This window comes from Aptenodytes forsteri, unplaced genomic scaffold (genome assembly GCF_000699145.1).
Source record: "Aptenodytes forsteri isolate BGI_AS27 unplaced genomic scaffold, ASM69914v1 Scaffold164, whole genome shotgun sequence".
Lineage (NCBI taxonomy): Eukaryota > Metazoa > Chordata > Aves > Sphenisciformes > Spheniscidae > Aptenodytes > Aptenodytes forsteri.
Window position 1 is genome coordinate 5,872,026 of NW_008795527.1, and position 21,674 is coordinate 5,893,699.

At 35.2% G+C, this 21,674-nt stretch overlaps 1 protein-coding gene across 1 annotated transcript in view; it reads left to right on the forward strand.

The window, feature by feature from the left end:
• ISPD (isoprenoid synthase domain containing) overlaps nt 1–21,674 on the forward strand; it is a 121,916-nt gene that overhangs the window by 46,074 nt on the left and 54,168 nt on the right. Inside the window, exons 5-8 of the mRNA XM_009282064.2 lie at nt 11,266–11,363; nt 16,021–16,110; nt 16,822–16,914; nt 20,709–20,837. Of these exons, the coding sequence (XP_009280339.2) occupies nt 11,266–11,363; nt 16,021–16,110; nt 16,822–16,914; nt 20,709–20,837 (410 nt within the window). The remainder of the gene's footprint in view (nt 1–11,265; nt 11,364–16,020; nt 16,111–16,821; nt 16,915–20,708; nt 20,838–21,674) is intronic.

Below are 21,674 nucleotides of genomic sequence, written 5' to 3' on the forward strand. Positions count from 1 at the left end.
TACCTAGCAACAACTAAAACATCGGTGTGTGATCAACATTATTCTCATCCTAAATCCAAAACACAGCACTGTACCAGCTACTAGGAAGGAAATTAACTCTGTCCCTGCCGAAACCAGGACAGCAAGTCTGCAGATGATGTAAAATTGGGAGGAGTAGTTGACAGGCCAGGTGGTTGTGCTGTCACTCAGAAGGACCCTGACAGGCTGGAGAAATGGGTGAACACGAGTCTCGTGAAATTCAGCAAGGGGAAACGCAAACTCCTGCACTTGGGAAGCACCATTACAGGCTGGGGGCTGACCAGCTGGAAAGCAGCTCTGCAGAAAAGGCCCTGGGGGGGTCCTGGTGGACAACAGATTGAACAGGAACTGGCAATGTGCCCTTGTGGCAAAGGCGGCCAACAGCCCCCTGGGCTACAGTAGGCAGAGCACTGCCAGCAGGTCGAGGGAGGTGATCCTTCCCCTCTGCTCAGCACTGGTGAGGTCAAATCTGGAGTGTTGGGTCTAATTCTGGGCTCCTCTGTGCAGGATAGACGTGGTCATACTGGAGAGAGTCGAGCAAAGGGCCATGGTGATGATTAAGGTAGCGGAGCATCTGTCGTATGAGGAGATGCTGTGAGAGCTTGGACTGTTGTGCCTGGAGAAGAGAAGGCTTGGGGATTTTAGCAATGTGTATAAATGCCGGATGGGGCGGAGTGAAGGTGGAGCCAGGCTCTCCCTCAGTGGTGTTCTGCAAAAAGAGAACAGGCAATAGACACAAACTGAAATACAGAAAATTCGATTTATACATCTGGAAAGCGTAGAAATTCTTAGGATTCTCAGATTTTTCTTTACAAAGCTGGGAGGTTGGAAGGGAGACTGTCCTTGATTTCCTAGGAATCATTCGTTCAGCTGAGATTGCCAATATGAGCATCTCTTGGCTTATAAATGCCATTTTTCATCAGCCTTTATTGAGTTACTGAAAAGAATATTTCATCTCAGAAATTACTTGGGTTAATATTTTCTGGACAGTATTCTTAACTTATTCAGGCTTATGGGAAGCTTTGAAAATGGGGGTGTGATCTGACTTAAACTGGAAAAACATTTTCAAAATACGCAGTTTCTCCATTATGTCCACTTATTTTTTGATAACTATTGGGTATTTACAAACTCTGTTCAAACAGAATTTATTCTGCCATTAAGAGTTTTTCACAAATAAAATCTAGATAAGAAGTTCCTGAGTTGGCCCAGTGATTATCAAAGCATTTTTTTTAATTTTCTGAAATTCTTGTGCTCTTGGAAAAGTACGTAGTAGTTTTCATTTAATTTTAAGTGATCTTTCCTTGGATAAAACAATTCAGTTTGAATATAAATTTTAAAAGCTCAAATATTGTTATTGTGGTCATCTTATGAGCAAAATGACTCGTAAGACAAAAAATAGTTAATAGAATGAATCAGAATGCAAAAGAGGGATTTCATGGTACAGTATGATATAAAATTAAGCAATGATTTTATCTCCTTGATCAATAAGAATTTGAACTAATACTTTACCTTGAATGATAGATCAATGGAAAAAAGGGAACCTTCCAAACTTTGAGAAATGCAAAAGTAATTATATAAAAGTTCTTTTCTTCCAGTCTAAATATAGATCCCATTACACCATTCTCGCTGAATTCCTAGTTCTAATAGAGTGTATGCATGCTTTTACAGTACAGACTTTTAAGTATTATCTGTAATTTTAAGTATTATCTATATAGCAGAGACTGTCAAAGAAAAATTCCCTCTGACGGTAACGTTAATAAGGAAATGTAGAAAGCTGATTCAGCTGCTTGGATGTGCTGTTTTGTTACAATATTTGTAAATATTTGTTGTAACAAGAATTGTTGTACTTCTGTCAGTCAAGCTTGCTGAAGCCAGTAATGCCAGCATAAAATGAGGTAAATGCCATGAATCAGCTCAATGAATGTATTATGTTGATCACATCTTGACAGAACTTGGAAAAAATCTCAGCAAACTCACAGTTCTATGTTAACTTTGATCTTATTTTCCTTTTTCCTGTGTGTTTTTCATATTTATTTACCATGTATGTTTTCAATATTTAATGGCAATTTATCAGTCATTACTGGATCAAGTAGATCCATTTTCATTTCCATTTTCCTTGAACTTAACTGTAGACTGTACTTCTTTAGTAATACAAAGGCCAATTTATTGAACTGTATCATTCATTATTACTCAAATATTTAAGAGTTATTTAGTTCAGAGGACCTTCAGGATGTGTAAACTTTAAAAGAATACAAGGAGTCACCTTTATAAGGATGGGAGGGCAGCAGAGGGAGAGCACAGAAACCATTTTTTCACATTGTATTTGCTTCTAGTTTCCCCACAAGAAGCGTGATGGCTCAGTTCCCACCTTCACAAGAGCTGCTCTGTAATGGTGGAGATATGTGGGGAAGGAGGCATAAGCAAACTGGACAGCTGAATGATGGGAGCAGGGTGCTGTCTCCTTCTCTAGCTACATAAAGCAACACATTGTACATAAGGTGTCCATCTGGCTTTCTCCTTGCCCACTACAGAAGAACGTATCTAGTAAGGGATCAAATAAACTTCAAGAAGATGAACAAGAACTTTTTAAAAATATAAATCACTGGTTTCGATTTTTCTTTTCCTTTAATCAGTGCTATCCTTTCTTCTTTATAGATTATTTAAAAGAAAAACAAGTAGATTGGTAATATTTTGAAACGTTTTGCTTAAAAAATGTTTTTATAGTATTTTATGCTAATTTTACGTAACACATACACACTATATTTAATACAAAAATTTACAAACCTGAAACAATACTGTAGCCTTCATGCAAAAGCATTTCCATGTTCCTGTATATATAAGGGCTTCAATAATCTCGTAAGTCATTAAAGAAGATTAGTTATAATTTATTTAAAAAATAAGATCCATTTCAAGCAGCTTTCTTTAAAACTGCTTGAGTAGAAAATGAGGATGCAGCTTTTTCAAATGAAAGCAACATTAACTAAGTTTAACTATTTCTGTTTATAACTGGAGCAAAAATGCTGTAAATGACCAGTCATTCTCTTCATAGATACATTTTACATGTGTATTTCATCATGTTATCACACTTCTTGTTTTCGCTAAAGCCAATACAATCTCTTCCAGCTGTTGGTTATAATAAAAAGTTTATGTAGCTTAAAGTAGAAATGAAGACCTTCATGGTGGTAAATCAGGCTAATCCCTTACATGATCTTTACTTATCTAATGTTCTGTTACTGTGGCAGCATGCAATATATCTGCTTCAGTAACCATAGTAGTCTTTATTATGCCTGGTCTGTATGAAAAACTGTACTTCAAGTTCGTTGAAGTTTAGATTTGCTTTTCGCTGCATTGCATGAGTTCAGCAAGGGGAAGCAGTACATGTTCTTTACTCCTTATGCAAGCAGTATAATGAGTCCTCCATAGCTAATTAGGACACCCCATAACAGATTTATCTTACATAATTAATTATCTTTAATGGGGTTTTGAATAGACACCGTTAGCACTCCAAGTTTGCAGTTTGAGAGTTGTGCCTTACCTATTCTGTGCCCTTCAAAAGGCTTCATATACCAGATCTTCAGGTTGGTATAACATGACTTATTTTTGTAGTGGACGGTTGAGCCATGTAAATTAATACTAGGCAAGCATTTTATTCACAGTTCATGCCACACTTAAAGGAAAGCATGTTTAAGGGGAGAATATATTTTTGTCCTATTGAGCATCATCATGTTGTACCCACATGTTGCATCATTCAGTCTTACGGTTGTTAGTTTTACAGAAGAAATCTTAATAGCTATGTTCTGCTGTGTCGTGCTGTGCCTATGGGAAACCTTCAAGGATAGGTCACCTTCCAGAATGGCAACCGTCCTACAAGCAAAGAAAGGCATGCTCAGTTAGGCCTTTCCTACTAGCTGAATAATTGACTGTATCACAGTGTCTGCTTTTCTCGAGAGTTCAGAACCCACTATGCGGTGCTATATGAAGTGCTCCTACTTGTTGTTACCTTTTTGTGCTTTCTCCCACAACTTAGGTAGCTGTCTGCTATGTGGTAGCTGCTCATTGCTGTTTGTGAGCTTCTGTGTTAGAGACCTGCTAGTGTTATGGAAGTGTGTCATAGAGACTGGCAGAGAAATAACCACTGCAAGAAAGTGGCACGCAATGTTTCTTCTGATGGTTTCAGTAACAGTCTCTGGAGAGAGGAAGGACCTCCTGCTGCTTCTGATCGGTTTAGAGATACAAACTTGGCTAGCGGAAGTCCCCAGCATACTAATGTGCTATGCAGGGCTCGCACGAGACCCATGTGGTTGTGGATTTTCGGATACTGTTCCCCCTTAGAGGCATCCTCAGGGATGGGTTTTCTGGATATCTATCTCCTCTTTTTCCTTTCCTTCCCTTCCCTTTTCCTTTTCCTTCTTTGGGATGGTGGTGAGATGCCAGGAACGCCAGAAAGGCATGTTTATGGCAGGAATACCTGCCTTCCCATGTGGAATTTACTATCTTTGCCTTGTTAAAAACCCTTTCTTTTACTTTTGCTCGACACTGGCTGCTGGTGTGTCTTAACTTTGCTGAGCATAGCTGGCAGCAATCTTTACTACCTATATGGAGAAGAGGGTGCCTCTTCCCGACACTATATATCACTTTGGGTATAAATGGTGTTACCCGTGGGATGGTGGTCTACATGATGGTGGTTCTTTGTGTCAAGTTGTTGAAGATGACACAGGACTGAAATGCGGCATTGCGCACTGGATAGTACAGTCCTGTATCACATACTTGGGCGGATTCAGACTCCAGGTTCAGGGCACGTAGAGTGCCTGAAGGGGAAGCCCTGCATGACACTGTAAGGCTGGGTTGCATGGTACCAGGTCTCGGCATACCACCTTGCATGCTGTCGAGGTCCTCTGGAGATGTCCCAGAAGCTAAATGTATGGGTACTAAGGGCACTGGCCTCATACCGGCTCCCCACTGCTGTTCCAGTCTTCACAACTGCTTTCTTTATTATTAAGTGATAAATTTACTTTGCTGGATGCATGTTTTATCACTGGATGAATTCAGCAGTGATGAAGAACTGCTGTGAGTGTACACATTTAATTTTGTGACTACAGTTCCAAATTTCATGTCATCTACAGTTACATTTATTAGTGACCGAAACTTGGTTTCCTTCAACTTCAGAGAATCACAGTTATCTTTTCTGTTAACCTGTTAGTTTTATTTAGAAAATCCATTTAAACTATATTAAAAATATTTGTTTTGATGAGAATTATTCATCTAGCTGTTCCCTTTCTGGTTTCAAATAGTAGGTTTTTTGCTTTGAATTATGAACTTCAACAGATCTTTAAATACTTAAATTTTTATGCTAGAATATTAAGGTTACACTTGTGCCTCTGGACAGTTTTGCTAAGGAACAGGTTCCTTGTGGTTCAGTTTAACATGTTATTTTGCTATCCTGTTTATTTCTGAGGTACTCTTGCATTTCTGTCTATTTTCTGTATATCAAATTATAATTCTGTAATTAATCAATTAAATACAAGAAAAATGATTATGGTAATGTGTCTGACAATTAAATGATGTCTGAAAAAAAATAGTTAATCATTATTATAATTACGAGACTGTTTCTGTAGTTGGCTATATTACAAATGTAATTCTACCTAAGTAACAAGTCCCAAATGTTTCATAGAAGCACAGCTAAATTTTTAACTACTGGCCTAATGAGACATAATAACTGACAAATTTCAGCTTGCTAAACTTGACTCAGGTGGAAGTAAGAAAAACATACATGCATACATACATTGTTGTACTTTAGATATTTATATGTATATACATCATTCACATTCAAGGCAATACAAAAAAACCCCACTTCACTAATGTAAATAGACTGAGTTATTTATCTTTTGAGACTGTTTTCTTAAAACATGTCTTATTAATTTGCTTACTTCCTCAAGTCTCTTTTGCAACTGTATTATGAAAGTCTGAGTCCTAACATCATTTGTTTTATAAACAGTAAATTTAATACTTTTCTTTAGTTAAACAGGTGTGAACTTGTAGAGTATGCAGACAAGGTGGCACACACCTATTTTTAACAATCTTGAAGTAGGAAAACATCGTCTTACAATAAGGGTGACTCATCTAGAAATGTAGTTAAGATTAGGCTAATACAAAACATCCTAAAAAATTTCCATTAGGACTACTGCCCTCAGGGTAGGTATCTTTGAACTCTAGTTCAAACATGTAAACTTTAAATGGTGCTTTTCAGTAGAAGTTTGTAACTTAGTTTGACTCTCTCTCCACCTCCTTTTTCTTAAGGGCCCTTCTTCTGCAGTGAATTTTTCACAAGAGCGTGCACTTTCAGATTGGATATTTTGCCTGCACAGTTAGCTAAATAAATATCTGCTGACGTAGATACAATTATGTTCTGCAAGTGCCAAGAAAAATACCGTAATGCCTTCAAACTGTTTGACTGTTGGGAGCTACATACTATGTTTTGTGTTACATGAAGAACCCACATGACTTTTTATTAAAAAAACAAAAATAAAATTTGACATAAGCCTTGTTTATCAAAGGACAGATATCTTACTTGAGGTAGGCTGTATTTTCATGGGCACACTCATTAACCAGTGGCTGCTCTCTGCTGTAAGGCAAAGAAATAGACTGGCAGATGGGGAGGTGGTACTCAGAATAGTTATTGTCAGGTGAAAACAACCCTCTTCCTTGTCTTCTACCACAAAATCTTCCTCTCTTTCTTGTATACTAATATTGGTAGGGGCAATGTCAAATTTGGCTTTTGGTTTTTGTGGCTACTGAGAAATGTGGAATGGGTAAACAAAAAATTGTTAGATTTTTTTGGTTACCTATGTTATACGAATAACAACTTCAACTCATTCTGTTAAGCATGAATGAACTAAATGCTTGGCAGTACTTACTTCATTCTTCTTGTGTTTACAGTGATAGAAACATCTGTTATGAGATACTAAAAATGCCAGGGAGAACCATACTGAATTTCCACACCAGTCAAGCCATTGCTGTGTAGAAAGTGAAAATGGAATTCTGATAAATTAACTTATTTTGAATTCACTGCAAACTTCAAAAGTATTTTGATGAATAGGATGTTCTTCCAAAATAGTAGGATTTGTAATGACAGACGAAGAATGGCATGGTATGAACATATGTTTACAAAAACAAGTGTATGTATACACATATATGTGCAATTAAGAGAAAAAATTGATGTCTGTAGGCTAAAACCTATTTGCCATTCAGATGCATTTTTATTCTTACGGTATTAATTCCCTAGGATATGATATTTATGGTCTTTATTCAAGCAAAGTATTATTTTAATTGCTGCTTGTTTGTGGCATGCTTTTCGGGGTAAACTTTTAAGTCATTCGATAGAGTACACTTAATACATTATCTAACTAAGGTAGTTCCATAAACATGCACACATTTTAATTTATAATTCTGGGTGAGATCCTATGATAAAGACTGTAGCAGGTGTTACTGCATAATAATGTGATCTAAAGCTTTCAGAATATCAAAGAAGGGCACAAAAAAATTAAGTTTTCTGCTGGAGACAGGAGGGGGTTTAATGGAACAAATTCTGAAATCCTGTATGAAATTTATCTTTAATGAAGAAAATTCCTACCCCTTTCCTGATAGAAAAATTTAATATTTATCCTAACAGAGTTTGGCAGTGTAAGGTTTTAACTATTTTTAATTCTATGCCAAAAATATGCTCTGAGTGGATGTTAAATGTGATGCAGTATGGGGAGGGTTACTCCATAATCAGGTACAGCTGAAAAGAAGCCAAGAGTAAATGGGAGATGTGTATTGGGAAGAGGCGGTTTCCAGGGAAATAAGTTTAAAGTAGAGGAAGCCAAAGCAAGAGAGAGATTTTGATAGGTAATGTAATAGTGAGAGAAAAAAAAAGGTTGAGCAGATGAAAAGGAAGGTATGGCGTGAAAGTAGGGAAGAAAAGTAGAACAGTGGTGCGTGGTGGGAAGACAAGAGGTAACAGGCAAAAGCTGAACCAAGGGACGTTCCAACTCAGTAAAAGGAGAAAGTCTTTCACCACGAGGACAGTCAGGCAGTGAACAGGTTGCGTGGAGAGGCTGTGTAGTCTCCGTCCTCAAAGGTTTTCAAGTGCCAGGAGGGTAAGGGGCTGAGTGACCAGGCCTGACCTGATGGGTGATCCTGCTTTGAGAAGGAGTTGGGAATAGAGATCTCCTGAGGTCCCTTCAAGCCTGAATTATACAGCAGTCCAATGAAAAAAAAATTTGTTAGCTGAGTATTAAAATTCTTTGTGACATGGCTTTCCAAAATGACTGTTTCGTTCACCCAAACAGACTTCTGAAAACCAGGAATGAAATGCTGCACGCGGTTAGCTTTACTGGCAGTCAGCAGAACTCACGAAATCTGTGGAGTTATGAGCCAGTGCTCCAGCTGTGTTCACTGGGTTCAGTGTGATTAAGCTGAGTGACAGAGAGCTCCATCGGCTTACTAGAGGTTGAACACAGCCAGTCTTGGGGAGGAAGGCTCCACTCAGCCTTCCTTCCCACAATACAGCAAAGGTGCGGACCATCTAAATTAATTAATCTAAATTAACATATAGATCTTTTTAGCCACTTGAAACAGTTGGGATTTAAATGGAAATTGAGTTTTAAACCTCAACTAGAACAGAACTGTTGCTTTGCTATGATAATTTTATAAACGATAATTTCCCAGACTTCCTTTATTCATTTTTCTTAATAATTTAAAAGCACGTAGCATCTTTTCAATGTGTGTATTATCATTACTTTAATTTTTTCATACTTCATTAATAGACTTTCCACCTATAACATTGCATTCCTCCTCCAGATTAAAAATATATTTTTTCATGCTTCATTCCATTTTGCTTTCTTCTTTATTAAATTCAACCTGCAAATCTTAGTCTCTCTTTTGGTAGTGGTCTCTCCTTTCTCATTTACATTACAGGAAGTTAGAGGTTCAAGGGGGCTGGGGAGAGGAGTGAGATGGGCTTTTGTAGTTGCAGTCTTTGAGCAGCCTCTTGTGAGGTTACTTCTGACACTTGCTGTTGATAACTGACTTCTTAAAAAGAACAACTGTCTGAGCGTAAGTTATGGTGCCTTTTTGGATTCCACAGCCTTCTTCCACATGTGGATTTTTGTAATAGCTCCAGTCTGACTTTCTTCATTAAATTACTTAGTTCAATAGAATCTGAGTTCTTGAAATCTGATATGCCAGTCTTGTTTATTATGTACATCTATCTTGTATGTGCATTCCGTGTACAGTACTAAATTCAAGTGGCTCTTGCTCTGATTTCAATCTACCCACCAGTTTCTTTCTGCTGATAAGAAATTAATTCAATATGGTTTCCCATTGACCCATTTTTTTAGACTGTAAAGTTATTCTGTATTAAGTAGAAGCCAACTTTGCATGTTCACTATATTTTTTTGCCCAGTGAATCTATGGGAAGACAATTTCTCCCACAGTTGTGGTATCCTGTGATTTCCAGTCCTGTGAGAACTGGCCATGCATTTTTTTTTTAATTCTCGCTTTCATCTGGGTTGTGATGGCTTATAAGCAGATGTTTATTGTTCTCTTTCTTCCCCCCTCCCCATTCTTGCTAACTTAGTACAAAGCCAATTGCTACCACTGTTTTCATTGTCATGTTATAAATATTGGACATAATAAATGCCCATGATTCATAAAATCATTATAATTATCTTTTTGGAATCTTCAGTGGTTAATTCACTTTTCCTGCTCACAAAAAATTGTTTAAAAGTCACAAGTCATTTTCCAATAATGTTAACTCTGCAGCAGCTTTAAAATTAATTTTCAGGTCTGTATGTCTATTTTTGTAAAGTCTTTGAGTTTACAATAGAAAGTGAGATGTTTACTTAAGTAATGCATCTGATTGAACTTACTGTGTGGTATGTAATTATAAAAAAAACTTTACACATGCGACAAGTATGCATCTTTATATTCAGACTTGTTTGAAGAGCAGTTAGGCCATATTTTTATAATTTCTTTTATGTCTTTCACTACTAATTTATTTTGTGGTGGTGTTTGCTATATTTCTGTCCCTGAAATTTCATTGAAGTCTACTTTAAACATAATTAGACTTTACATCTATGAAATTTCTAGCTGCTTATGGAATGACTACCCCAAAGACATTAGAAATCTTATGTTTTGGTCTGCATATTAATTCAACATCTAAAGGATAAAATCCTGAATTAGAAGTGAGAGTTCCAGTTGAATTATTAGAAGTGAGTTGAATTATTTTGATCTGTTCGCTTAAATAAAGGAAAATGCTCACTGAATTTTGAAACTGTAGTCAATAACAAGAGAAAATAAGAAAATACTAATTTTCTGAAATACTTGCTTTATGGAGCAGATCAGGCAATAACTTGAAACTGTTGTCTTGGTATCAACAAAATATTACATTTTTTTTCCCCCACCAGTAAAAGATCTAAGAAGTTCCCCATGCCAAGATCTTTGTCACTGACGCTGCAACTTTTTTGATACTGAGGTGAGCAGTTATATCTGCTGTCTCCCTGAACAGTATCTTCAATAATTTTTTTCGCTATTATGTAGTATATATTGTTGGGAAGAGGATTTATGCTATCTCCTGGGTTTTTTTGCTTTTCTCAGTATTGCTGACGCTGCATTTAGTGATCTGTTGAAGTGGTAAGTGGTATGAAGTTTTCAAAAAGTTATTTTCTTGGTTGTCATCTAGTGTCAGTAATGTATGAAAAGGTACTTGTTCACCTCCACAAGTCTCTTATTCAAATTAGTATATATTGTTGGGAAGAGGATTTATGCTATCTCCTGGGTTTTTTTGCTTTTCTCAGTATTGCTGACGCTGCATTTAGTGATCTGTTGAAGTGGTAAGTGGTATGAAGTTTTCAAAAAGTTATTTTCTTGGTTGTCATCTAGTGTCAGTAATGTATGAAAAGGTACTTGTTCACCTCCACAAGTCTCTTATTCAAATGGGCGTTGGGGACAGGCCTTATGTGATGCTTTCACGTTGTACAAAATTATATAAAATGTAATATGAATTTTATATTTGAGATGTGTGTTGTATAAATTATGTTGTTATATTAACTGTGCCTTGAAATAAGTCATCTTAAAATTAAATTTACAGCTGTTGAAAAGGTTCTGTCAAGAGACAGCAGTATATGGATTGAAGGTAGTGTTTAGCAGATTAGTAATTTTGATTTATTTTTGCAGGAAATACTAAGTTTTTTTTCTTGATCACAGACAACCTATCACAACAGGTTTGTGTTATTACCAATGTGAAGGAAGCTGTTGCACAAGTAGGCTTTCTCCTTCATGAATCTCTGAAAAGTCAAATAAAAGTAAGTACAACTCTATGGCTGTAAACTGTACAATTAATTTAATGTTTCTGGTTGTCACAACTCGTAAGAAATGGTCTAAATAATGTGAATACAGAAATGGAGACCTCCTGTGTCACTATAATATTTATTACAAGGGATTAACACCAGGTGTGGAAGTTACCAAGAAAGAAGGGCCTTCTGCCCAGTGATGCTGTATAGGGGGATCTTACAGATCCTCTTAAAATGTATATATTAGATTAGAGGAGAAATTGGATCCAGACAACAGAGAGGCCATTTTCTTTAGATTTTATGAATTCAGTAAGCCCAAATTGGTACAAATATCTTACAGAGGAAATGCTTTTGTTACTTTGAAGTCTGAATTACAAGTCTGAACCAATTACAGAGTAAATTGTATTCCTGCAGAGCTGCGAATGCAAAGTCAAATTAATCAGCATTTTTGCAGAGAGATAGGGGTACATTTTACTCATAGCGAATGCTCGTTGAAGCTTTTGCTGTAGGATATTGGTGGAATTTTCTACTGGTGTTTAACTTTCTTTTCCTTTTTCATTATTCCTACTAATAGAACTATCACATATTTTCATTTTCCCAAAGGTGATTAACATTTGGTAATTGCTTAAATCTTGACTGATCTTGGGGTGATTCTTAATTATATCTTATGTGATGATATCACATCTTTCTGTTACCCAGAGAAACAGACATACAGGTTTCCTGATTTGCATAATGTTACTTCTGTAATGGTTTTATTCATGTCTGATCTTCTGCATTGTGTGCTTAGTTAAGAGTAGGATGTTCTTCTGTAGCAAACTGTATTGCTATCTTATATCTAGAAATGTCATTTGACATTGTACTTGCAGTTTTTGTTTGGAAAAAATGGTATTTAGTATGGAAAATCATGCTTTATATCTATTAAATGTCTACATTTAGAAGTACAAAACATTAGCAGAGTTGAATAAGATCTTTTCTTCTCTGAATAACTGTATAATGGAGCAGAAGTATGTTTCAATTTCACTGATACCAGATCCATTGCTATTTTTTCTTTTTTCTCTCCATTTAAACTATTCTGTAATTACTAGGAAGATATCACTTACCCATATTGTTGACTTAGCTATATCTATATATTATGTTTGCATATAACCACTTTAATCATACCATGAGAAACATATCCAAACCAGTAAGAAAAGTCAAAGAATGCGTTCTGTTTGAACAACCAACACGGGGACTCCAAACTTAGCAACCTCAAATCAGACTGGCACCAAGACTAGTTAAAATTTACAACATTTCCAAATTTTCATTGCAAAACTAGTTAATTGTTGGGTTGGTCAGGCACCTGAACCTATGGTGCATTTGAATAAAACATATGCAAAATGACCACAAACAAGGTAATGAGGGCATAAAATGAAAAGATTCCTACTGTATGGGACTGAATTTTCTTGATGGCTCTATTAAATCAGTTTATTTAGTTGATGATTTCTAGCACTGTTCTTCTCTCTTTTGATCCATGTTCTCTTTCTTCATAATGAAGTTGATTGTTAAATTTCTCTTCAACACTTTCAAACCATTCCTGCAAAGTGACACCTGCCAAAGAACTCCATCAAGATCCCTGTCTTGTATTGTTCCTTGAAACATCCTTAGTCATTCATTTTATGAGCCCTTAGATTAAAAAAATCTATAAAAAGTAGAATTTATGTATTAAGTGTCTTGTTTTTAAACAGTAAAATCTCAAAGAGTTGATTTTTAAGCTTACCAATATACAGAACTTCTAAATTTGAAGCACCTTAGAATATATCCACTGGCCTATGATTTCTCAAGTGAAGCACAGTAACCTTGTGAGAGAGAGAATTGACTCTGTACAATGTGATAATTATTTTAAGTAAGTTAAACGTACCACACTGAAAGCTGGGCCTTTTCAAAGGGCTAATTGGAGGGTAGTTGATCTAAATAAGACACTAATTGGGAATCATTCAGTAGAGTACATATTATCTGAAATTTAAACTAACTATGGTCAATATTTTAACCTTTTAGATAGTTCTGACACTCTAGTTCTTAGTAGCAGCCATATTTACTCTTAAGACATTTGTTAACTTCTAGATGCATCCTTAAAGAAGAATTCAAAATAAATTGTTAGAGGGATTTCTGAGAGAGACTTCAATAACATGATAATGCCAATAACGGGGGGGAAAAAAGACCTAAAAGTTGAACTGATGAGATAAAGAAAATGAAAATAAAAGCTTTTCTAAAAAAAAAAAAAGGCAACAGTTATTGCTTGCAAAGTACTTTAAGAGTAAGTAGAAAAGTAAGAATAATAAGTAAGAATCAGTGTTACTGTAAACTGTATAACTAATAAATGAATGTTTTGCAGACAATATCTTACTGTGAAAGACATAAGTTGAGTCTTTCCTTAAGTTTGTTATTTAGCCCTTTCTTTTGAAGCAAGCAAACCTAAATGGGGGCTGAAGGTGTTTTCTGTGACTGGAAATTATGTACTCCTGCTTATTCAGTGACAAGGTGCTCTTGTCACATGAAATGTAATCAACTGGATGTTGTTGTGTGTTATTTTTGTGACTGGATAAATATCCACAAGCAGTACATCAAAATATTTGGTTGTTTTCAATTAGGAAATGAACTAGTGTTTCACTAGTAGAAATTCACTAATTTCTTAATCATTGCATTGTCCGTCTGCTGCATTGGTATTAATTGTGATTTGAAATTCTGATATAATTTAACTAAGTTTTACAGGTACCCAATGTCCAGGTACTATTTTTTGATTTTATGAAAGTGGATGTTGAGTAAAGTTGAACCTTCAGCACAGGGCATCTGATAAGTAGAAAAATATTAAATGTATTTATTATTCCTATCGTCGTGTTCATAAAAACTTACCATCTTGGCGTGTTTACACTAGCTGAATATCAATTGCTACAACAACCAGAAGTGATTGAGCAAATCCGTATACTTTTTTCTATTCAAGCACTGAAACATTAAGTGACAAACACTTTTTACTGAGGTAGTATTTTTAGGTAATTTTTGCTCTCTCAAGTAGCTGATAACTTTTGATTAATATTAATTAAAAAAATACCTTTACATGGGATACTAACATACCAAATAGAATAAGAATCAATTTTAGTTGATGATGTATTGAAGCTTCTAGTTAGGCAGCTGTGCTCACTTTTCTAGGAGAGAAATCTGATTTAATTTTTGCTGGATAATATGGCTGTAAAACAAAGGCTCAGTGTACTGCTTTATCAAATTGCTCAAGTTAAATCAAAACTCTGATATGCTAAATTAGTTTTTAAATGTTCAGGAATACTTAAGCATCGTGTATGGTAATATCTCAAGGAAAAAAAAGTAGGCCTTCTCACTTGAGTCATGTTCCATTTACCTTCTGAAAAGACTCTGGCATGCAGTATGCTCCTGTTCATCTAAGTATGTGCAAGGTTGTAAAGGTACTGGGGATTTCTGATTTTACTTCTGCAGAAGTTCAAGCCAGGAGAGCCCTGGAGTATTGCATTAAAGCATTTTAAGTAATTCTTGCCCTCTGTGACTTTTTTTTAGTCAAATTTTCAGCCCAAAATGTTTCTAAAATCTTTAGTGCATAAATATTAGCTTTTGGGTTTCAAACCACCTTCCTTTGCAAACAAGTTAGCTCCCCAAGTATTACAAAAATAAACAAATATGGCTCTAGATAACAGCGCACAGCCTTTTTAAATGTTGTATTTGGTACTTCTGTTGGATGGTGGATTAAGTGACATTTCGAGGGAACACAGCAGGGTATTGCTTCTGTTGTTTGCTGCTATATACAATATGTCTTCTGGGCAGAAATAAAGCTCATTTGAGCAGTGGAACAGTGAGGTTTGCTGGTTTAATAGAAGCAACATGAATATTTTTTTTTGCCTTATTTTCAAGTTTTTTTTTTTTTTATTGGCTTCAAAGTGTTATCTTCTCTTAGGGAACAAATTCCCCTTCTACTATCTGGTTTGCTGTTTTACTTAAGGCAATCCTGAAGCTGATAATGTAGTAGAATCTACTTTTTATTTTAATTAGGATAAAATCATTTCTTAGCTGGTATTATAGTTAAAGGTTGCAAAATAAGTACGTCTGTGATTAGGACAGTATTTTAAAGTATTTGTTGAGGAAATTATTTTCAGGAGAAATGCTGAATGAGTCTTGTCATTTGCAGAATCCTAGAATACCTGTGCACCTGGTCTTTCATACGTACTTCTTATTTTATTTTTAGTTGCATGAAGACAAAATATATATGTATTTGAATATTATAGAGATTTTCTCAGAATTGGAGGTCTAAAATCATTAGATTGTCTTGATCCTACGAACAGTGTTTTCATCTCTGGGAACAGTTGAACATCCTAACCCCGGCAGCAGCTCTAGTGTCTGATACTTCCAGGGCTGTTTCTGGAATGGCTCCAGCATAGCGGTATGCTTCAGCAAAAACTTGCAGAAAACTCTGCAGGGTGTTGGACTCCATGCTTCGCTGTTGAGTCACCTAAAAATTTGAGCAATTTTTAATTCTCATAGTGGAAATAATAATTGCCAGTTTTAAGTCATTTGAATGAATAAATTCTGCCATAATGGTGGAAGCTGTAGCAGATAGTTAAAGCTGAAGTCAAATTCGTAACATAGTAATATTTTTTTTTTTCCTAATCAGGTTGAAGTTGTATCAATATCTCTAAGTAAAAATGATAGCTATCTACAAAACATCTTTTCAGGACAGTGCTACAATTTTATTTGCGTAAATGTAAGTAGTAAGGATGCATGCTTTTAGTTTTGCACTTAAATTTATTAGTAATGGTAAATAATAATTACATATTTGAATAATAAGTTGTTTGTTATTTCTGTGCTCCTGGTGTATCCATTCCGATGTTTGGTGTTTCTGATGTGCACCAAACTAGACCTTTGAGATGCTGGTCCGTTCTTTCTCTCGTGGTTCTGCACTTCCATCAGTATGTTGTTAAACCAGCCATGAATTCTTGAACAAGAGGGATGCAACTGAAAGTAGTTTAAAATTTCCTTTCATAGATACTGTATTGAAGTGAATTGTCTCAAGAAGAGGTATGTCATATGTGTAGTCATCTAACTGTGCATTGCTACTGTGGTCTAAATTAGTGTTTCCCATTTTGGACACGTATGTGCGATGTAATCTGTATTTGGGTCCCTGTATGGGAACAGAAAGGTTTTAGATGAACCATGTCTGAGACCAGTCAAGACCCTTAAGCTTGTTTTATGTATATATTTCTTAAGGGTAATATTATTAATCTTAATTTTTTTTCAAACAGCTATAACTTTACCAGATGAAAGCATTACAAGTATATTAAAACCAACCAACCAAAAAACCCCAAAACCAAAGAAGTGATGTATCTTTTTTGGTAAATAACAGATCTTTGAATTCCATTTTTGTGAAACCATTGTTTGATGTTTTCAGTAATTCTACACATTTATTTTCATTTAGGATAAAAAGTATGCCATTCAAGAAACCCAGCAACTAGTGGATATGTTGGAAAAATCAAATATTCCTCTCTTATATCCAGTTGTCCTTATTTTGGTAGGTAACTCCTGTAAGTTACTGTAGAAAGCACCTAATGAAATATTTTTAAATGTTAGGCTAGGTTTAAATTGCTGCTAACTGAATAAAATTGTAAATTTGAACTGTAAATTGGTCTGTAAAGAGCATCATTTGCACTTGAGCACATGTACTGCATGCTGTCAGAAAATAAACCAACACTAGCCAATGACAATTTATTAGTTATATATTTCTGTGAAAGACTCATTGTGGCTAGTCGTATTGAACTGTTAACTCCTGCTTTGCTGTTGTGCTCCATCTCTGTTGGGGATGCTGCAAATGATGTAGTCTGCTTGAATGCTCAGTTGAAACAGAATTAAGTGGCTTTATTTTTTTCTATGCTGAGGGGTTTACTCAAAGTTTTAAAATTATTGTTGCTTTTATGGTCCAAGTATTAAAAATTAACTTTGAAGTACTTTGCAATATAACTTTAATACATACTTCACTTATTGAGATGTTGTAAGACTGAAAAATCTGTTCTGGTATGTGGTAAAAGTTTTAAAGTGTATTTTTGGCTGAAATTCTCATTATTTGAATATCGCTGCCAGAATAATTTAACAGTTCATGTGGACAACAGCTGAAGGTATACATGACTTATTTTACTCAGATTGTTAAAAAGGAGAAAATATGAGTAGATTTGAAAGTGTCCATGCAGTGCAACCAGATCCAATTAATTCTGTCATTATGTTTTCTGGCTTAATAGGTAGGGATGAGAAGTATTGGGTGGAATGAGTGTCATTAATACCATGTGTCACAAGGAGTGTGCCTCTGGACTACATTTATTATACTCTTCAGCAATAACATAAGATAATATGTTACGATGTTAAAATATAATTCCATATATGAAGCTCTTTAAAAAGGAATGAATAGTTATTTTACATGGGGCCTGAATAGTTTCTGAAGTGCATGGTCTAGTGATCTGGAGGTAAAACTGAGCATTTACTTCTCAAATTTAGGCTTAATCTGAAATTTAAGTGATGAAATTTCATTACTGAGCAAATGAGATATCATGAAGATGAATTACTTTTACAAATGAAAAAGGTTACATTAGGTGGACACCTTTTAATATAGCCTCAGGAGAAAATGATATTTTTAATCCCTTTACTCCAGAGCCATCAGTTGTTCCTGACAACTACTTGAAATTTCCCAAAACTAGACAGTGGGAGAAAAGTCTCATAACTAGGTGGAAGCAGCTACTAACATTTAAAACAGATACACATATATTTGTTAAAAGTATCTTTAAAAAATGAAGTACCCTAACTATAAAAAGGCATTTTATGCTACACTTTCAAATTTTATGGAGTTACCACACTATCTTTTAGAAATAGAAGAAGGAAAAAATAGGAGAACTGGAAGGTATGTTTTAAATGACTAAAGAATTAGCTAAACAAATCATTGTCTCATATTAATCACTGGGAACTATTTAAGTCCTTTAAACTTCTGATCCCTAAAATTCATTACAGATGGTATGGCTGGGGGATAGAAACTTCCTTCAGCAGTCTTTAATTAAATTCAGTGCTGGGTGTCCTCTTCACTGAGGCTTATGAGTGGGATTCTCCTCAGCTTTATTCTTCGCTATATACTTCGTTTAACATAAAACCCAAATGCATTGTTAGTGAAAAGTCCTGTAAGACACACTCTTTTGATGTAAAAGGGCACATTAATATTTCTTAGGCAGATGTGACTCAGAATTTTAAGCAATATGATGACATTTAAATGCATAGGTTTTAGGTACTAGCTGTACAGGAAACATTATTCTTTTCTACTCTCAAAAGTAAAACTGTTCCTGATAGTGAAGAATTGAAAGGATAAATGAGGAGAGCGGCTAACTGCTTCCATTCTAACCTCATAATCAGGAACAGTCTAACGTAGACTTTTGTGTAATTGGAAAGTGCTTGTCTGTTCTTTGATTTCAGGACACGTGTAACTTTTTCTTAACAGTCTGATAATTAAGAGAATCAGTTTTATTTTTCCTTCCGATATTCAGCTTCTTTAGTGATAAAAATGACAGGTGGTATTATTGTACGAGATTGTCTGTTTAACCAGCCTGGGGAGAATTATCCCAGTAAAAGGATGAGCTTGCACTGGACATGATGACTTCTCCCCATATTCCCGCCTGTAAATTGCCACAGATTGCAAAGTCTATCCTTTATCCTGGTGCCTGATTAGAGTTTTTTGGGGCATCTGTAAGCTGAAGCAGCAATTGGACTACTGTATCTGGACATAGCAGAAAAGGGAATATTAATGTTACAGGAGAAATAGGAAGCATAGAGGTAAATTCATGCAGTTATTTGTCTGCATCAAACCAGTATCCTCTCCAACTCTGCTATAACCAGAAGAATCATATTCTTAAACTGACTTTACTTTTCTGAGTAATACGTGTTCACGTTTGTAGATGCTATGAATGGATATTATTTTTATTTTGTTGTTGTTACTTGGGGTTAGAAAGAAAGGAATGCTAGTACTTCAGCTCTGTAGTTGCCACTGTTTGCTTTTCAGTACAAAAGTAAGTTTGAGAAAAATCTCTTTTTAAAGCTGTGGAACAGGTTAATGGTAAATAGGTGTTAGGTTCTCTCAAAATAATAGGTTTTAAAATTTCTTGTAAATAGCTGTAAATGAGCAGTACTTAGCCTTGTTTTGGGTAAAAAATAACAAAATAATGAGTGTTTGAAAATTATCTCTGCCTGTGTAGTAGAAGACAATAGCTTTGCTCCTGGTGAATATGCAGACAGTAAACACCTTGTTTTTTTTTTTTAAAAGGTTTGCAAGGGAAAATGAGTAAAAATCTATTATCTGTCAGGATAAATTGAACATAAGGTAAAAAAGGAACTTGAAATTATTTTTCCAAGTACAGATCTCTGGGGCTACCTTTATGCTCCTACCTCTCTGTAGTACTTACAGATAGGTTTTATATTGATGGAATCATTCAGCCAGAAAAATATTTTCTTTCTTTTAAGGGGAAAGGTATTTCTGCTCTTAATAGATGCTGCAACTTTATATGTACAAATCATCATCCTTAATTTTGGTTTCTACAGTTAATAGAAACTTTGTAAAGTAAACCGATTAAACTGTGGAACATGTAAGCCTTGGGAAAGAGTTGAACTAGTTGATACCTCCCTGGAGATACCAGCTCAGGTCCTGTAAGACCCACCATGTTTGTGTAGCATCCCTGCTGGATATGAGACCTGCCTTTCCCTGCCCAAGAGCTCAGCACAGCTATATCCCTACCTTCTTTTGAAGTAGTTTCTGCTTTTTAAACTTGAAGTGTTATCTTGAAATTAATCCAATGTAGGCAACTAATATGCTATACTGAAAAGGTAGTAAATTCAAAATAGATCTTTAAAGAATGCAGTTCCATTTTGAAAACCTTTTAAGATGCTTAAGAAAACACCTGTATTTCTCTAGTATCCTGATACTAAAAAAAAAAAAAACAACCAACCAAAAAAACCCCTGTGAAAGTTAGATTAGAGTTTAGAAAAGAATGTTGTTTGTTTTCTGATTTAATTAAATATTTTTAATATGCAGTTAGAACATTGTGTTCTGATGTGTTCTGGCGTATTGGTTTCACTGTGCTTTGAAAAGAAATAATTTTCATGTCACTAAATATAGAAATAGTGGAATTCAATAGTAATAGAGGCTAACTAAGAAAAACCTTTATTAGCCTCTATTTTTGTGTGCTTAACACATAAAAATGAGATACTAAAAACTGGCAGTCTAAAATAACACACTATGGAAGAAGTGGAATTTTGGGGTTTTTTTTATTTGTTCCTTTGCAGGTGCACTTGGATATTTCAGAAAATATTTCTTTCAGCATTGGGATGGAAGAAATAACTAGGATCAAGAAATTTGCAAGGGAAGTGAAAAAGAAAAATATTTTGGTTTATGGTCTCCTTATCCAATATAAGGTATGTAATTCTTTTTCTATGTGCAAATTATCTTCTTTTGTGATTTATATGATTAATGATAGAATCTTCATTTAAAACAAAATCAAAGAGAAATAAATGGCATCGAAAAGACTTTTCGGGAAGATTTTTGCCTGTTCTTGTCCAAAATTCAGAAGAGCCTGTAGTTATCGGCAAAAATGTAAGTATTTTGATTAGAGAGGAATAGATGGTAAACGTTTTTTAGAAGCATGCAAAAATGTCAGGGCCGTTTTTCTTTTTGCTTTTCTGCTTTGAAAATTGCTTTTTGCAGCATTAAAAAAAGTAAAAAATAGTAAAAATACATTTGATCAGCGGTTCTGCAGAATTTTACATTCCTTGTCAAAACAGTGTTTGGTATTCAGGTGACAGAAAGGGCATGCCATATAGGTGTTGAAACAAACAGTTTGCAATAGCAAAACACGTCTGCAAAACAAACACGTCTGCAATAGCAGCAAGTTGCCTCAGCTGGAGGCAGAAAGGGTTAGCACTCCAGCATCCTTTGTACTCACAAAAGCTATGTAAAATAAGCCATTTTGCCTGGGAAACATGTTCTGCCAACCAGAAAAGTGGGCTGCCTTGCCTCCAGTGCAGATATAGTCTTTGCAGCTTCTTAACTTAGTCAACAGTGGAGGAAGTAAGATACTCAGTGGAAATTTTAATAAAGAATAATAAATGTAATCTCAACTGATTTTTTTTTTTTAGGTTGATGGGTGTTTGGGTTTATATGTAATTGATTAAAGATGGCTATGGTTATATATCTTTTTCTGGTATGCCAAAGACTTGATTTTCCCTCCAAGTTCTATGGCTTTATGAAGAGCT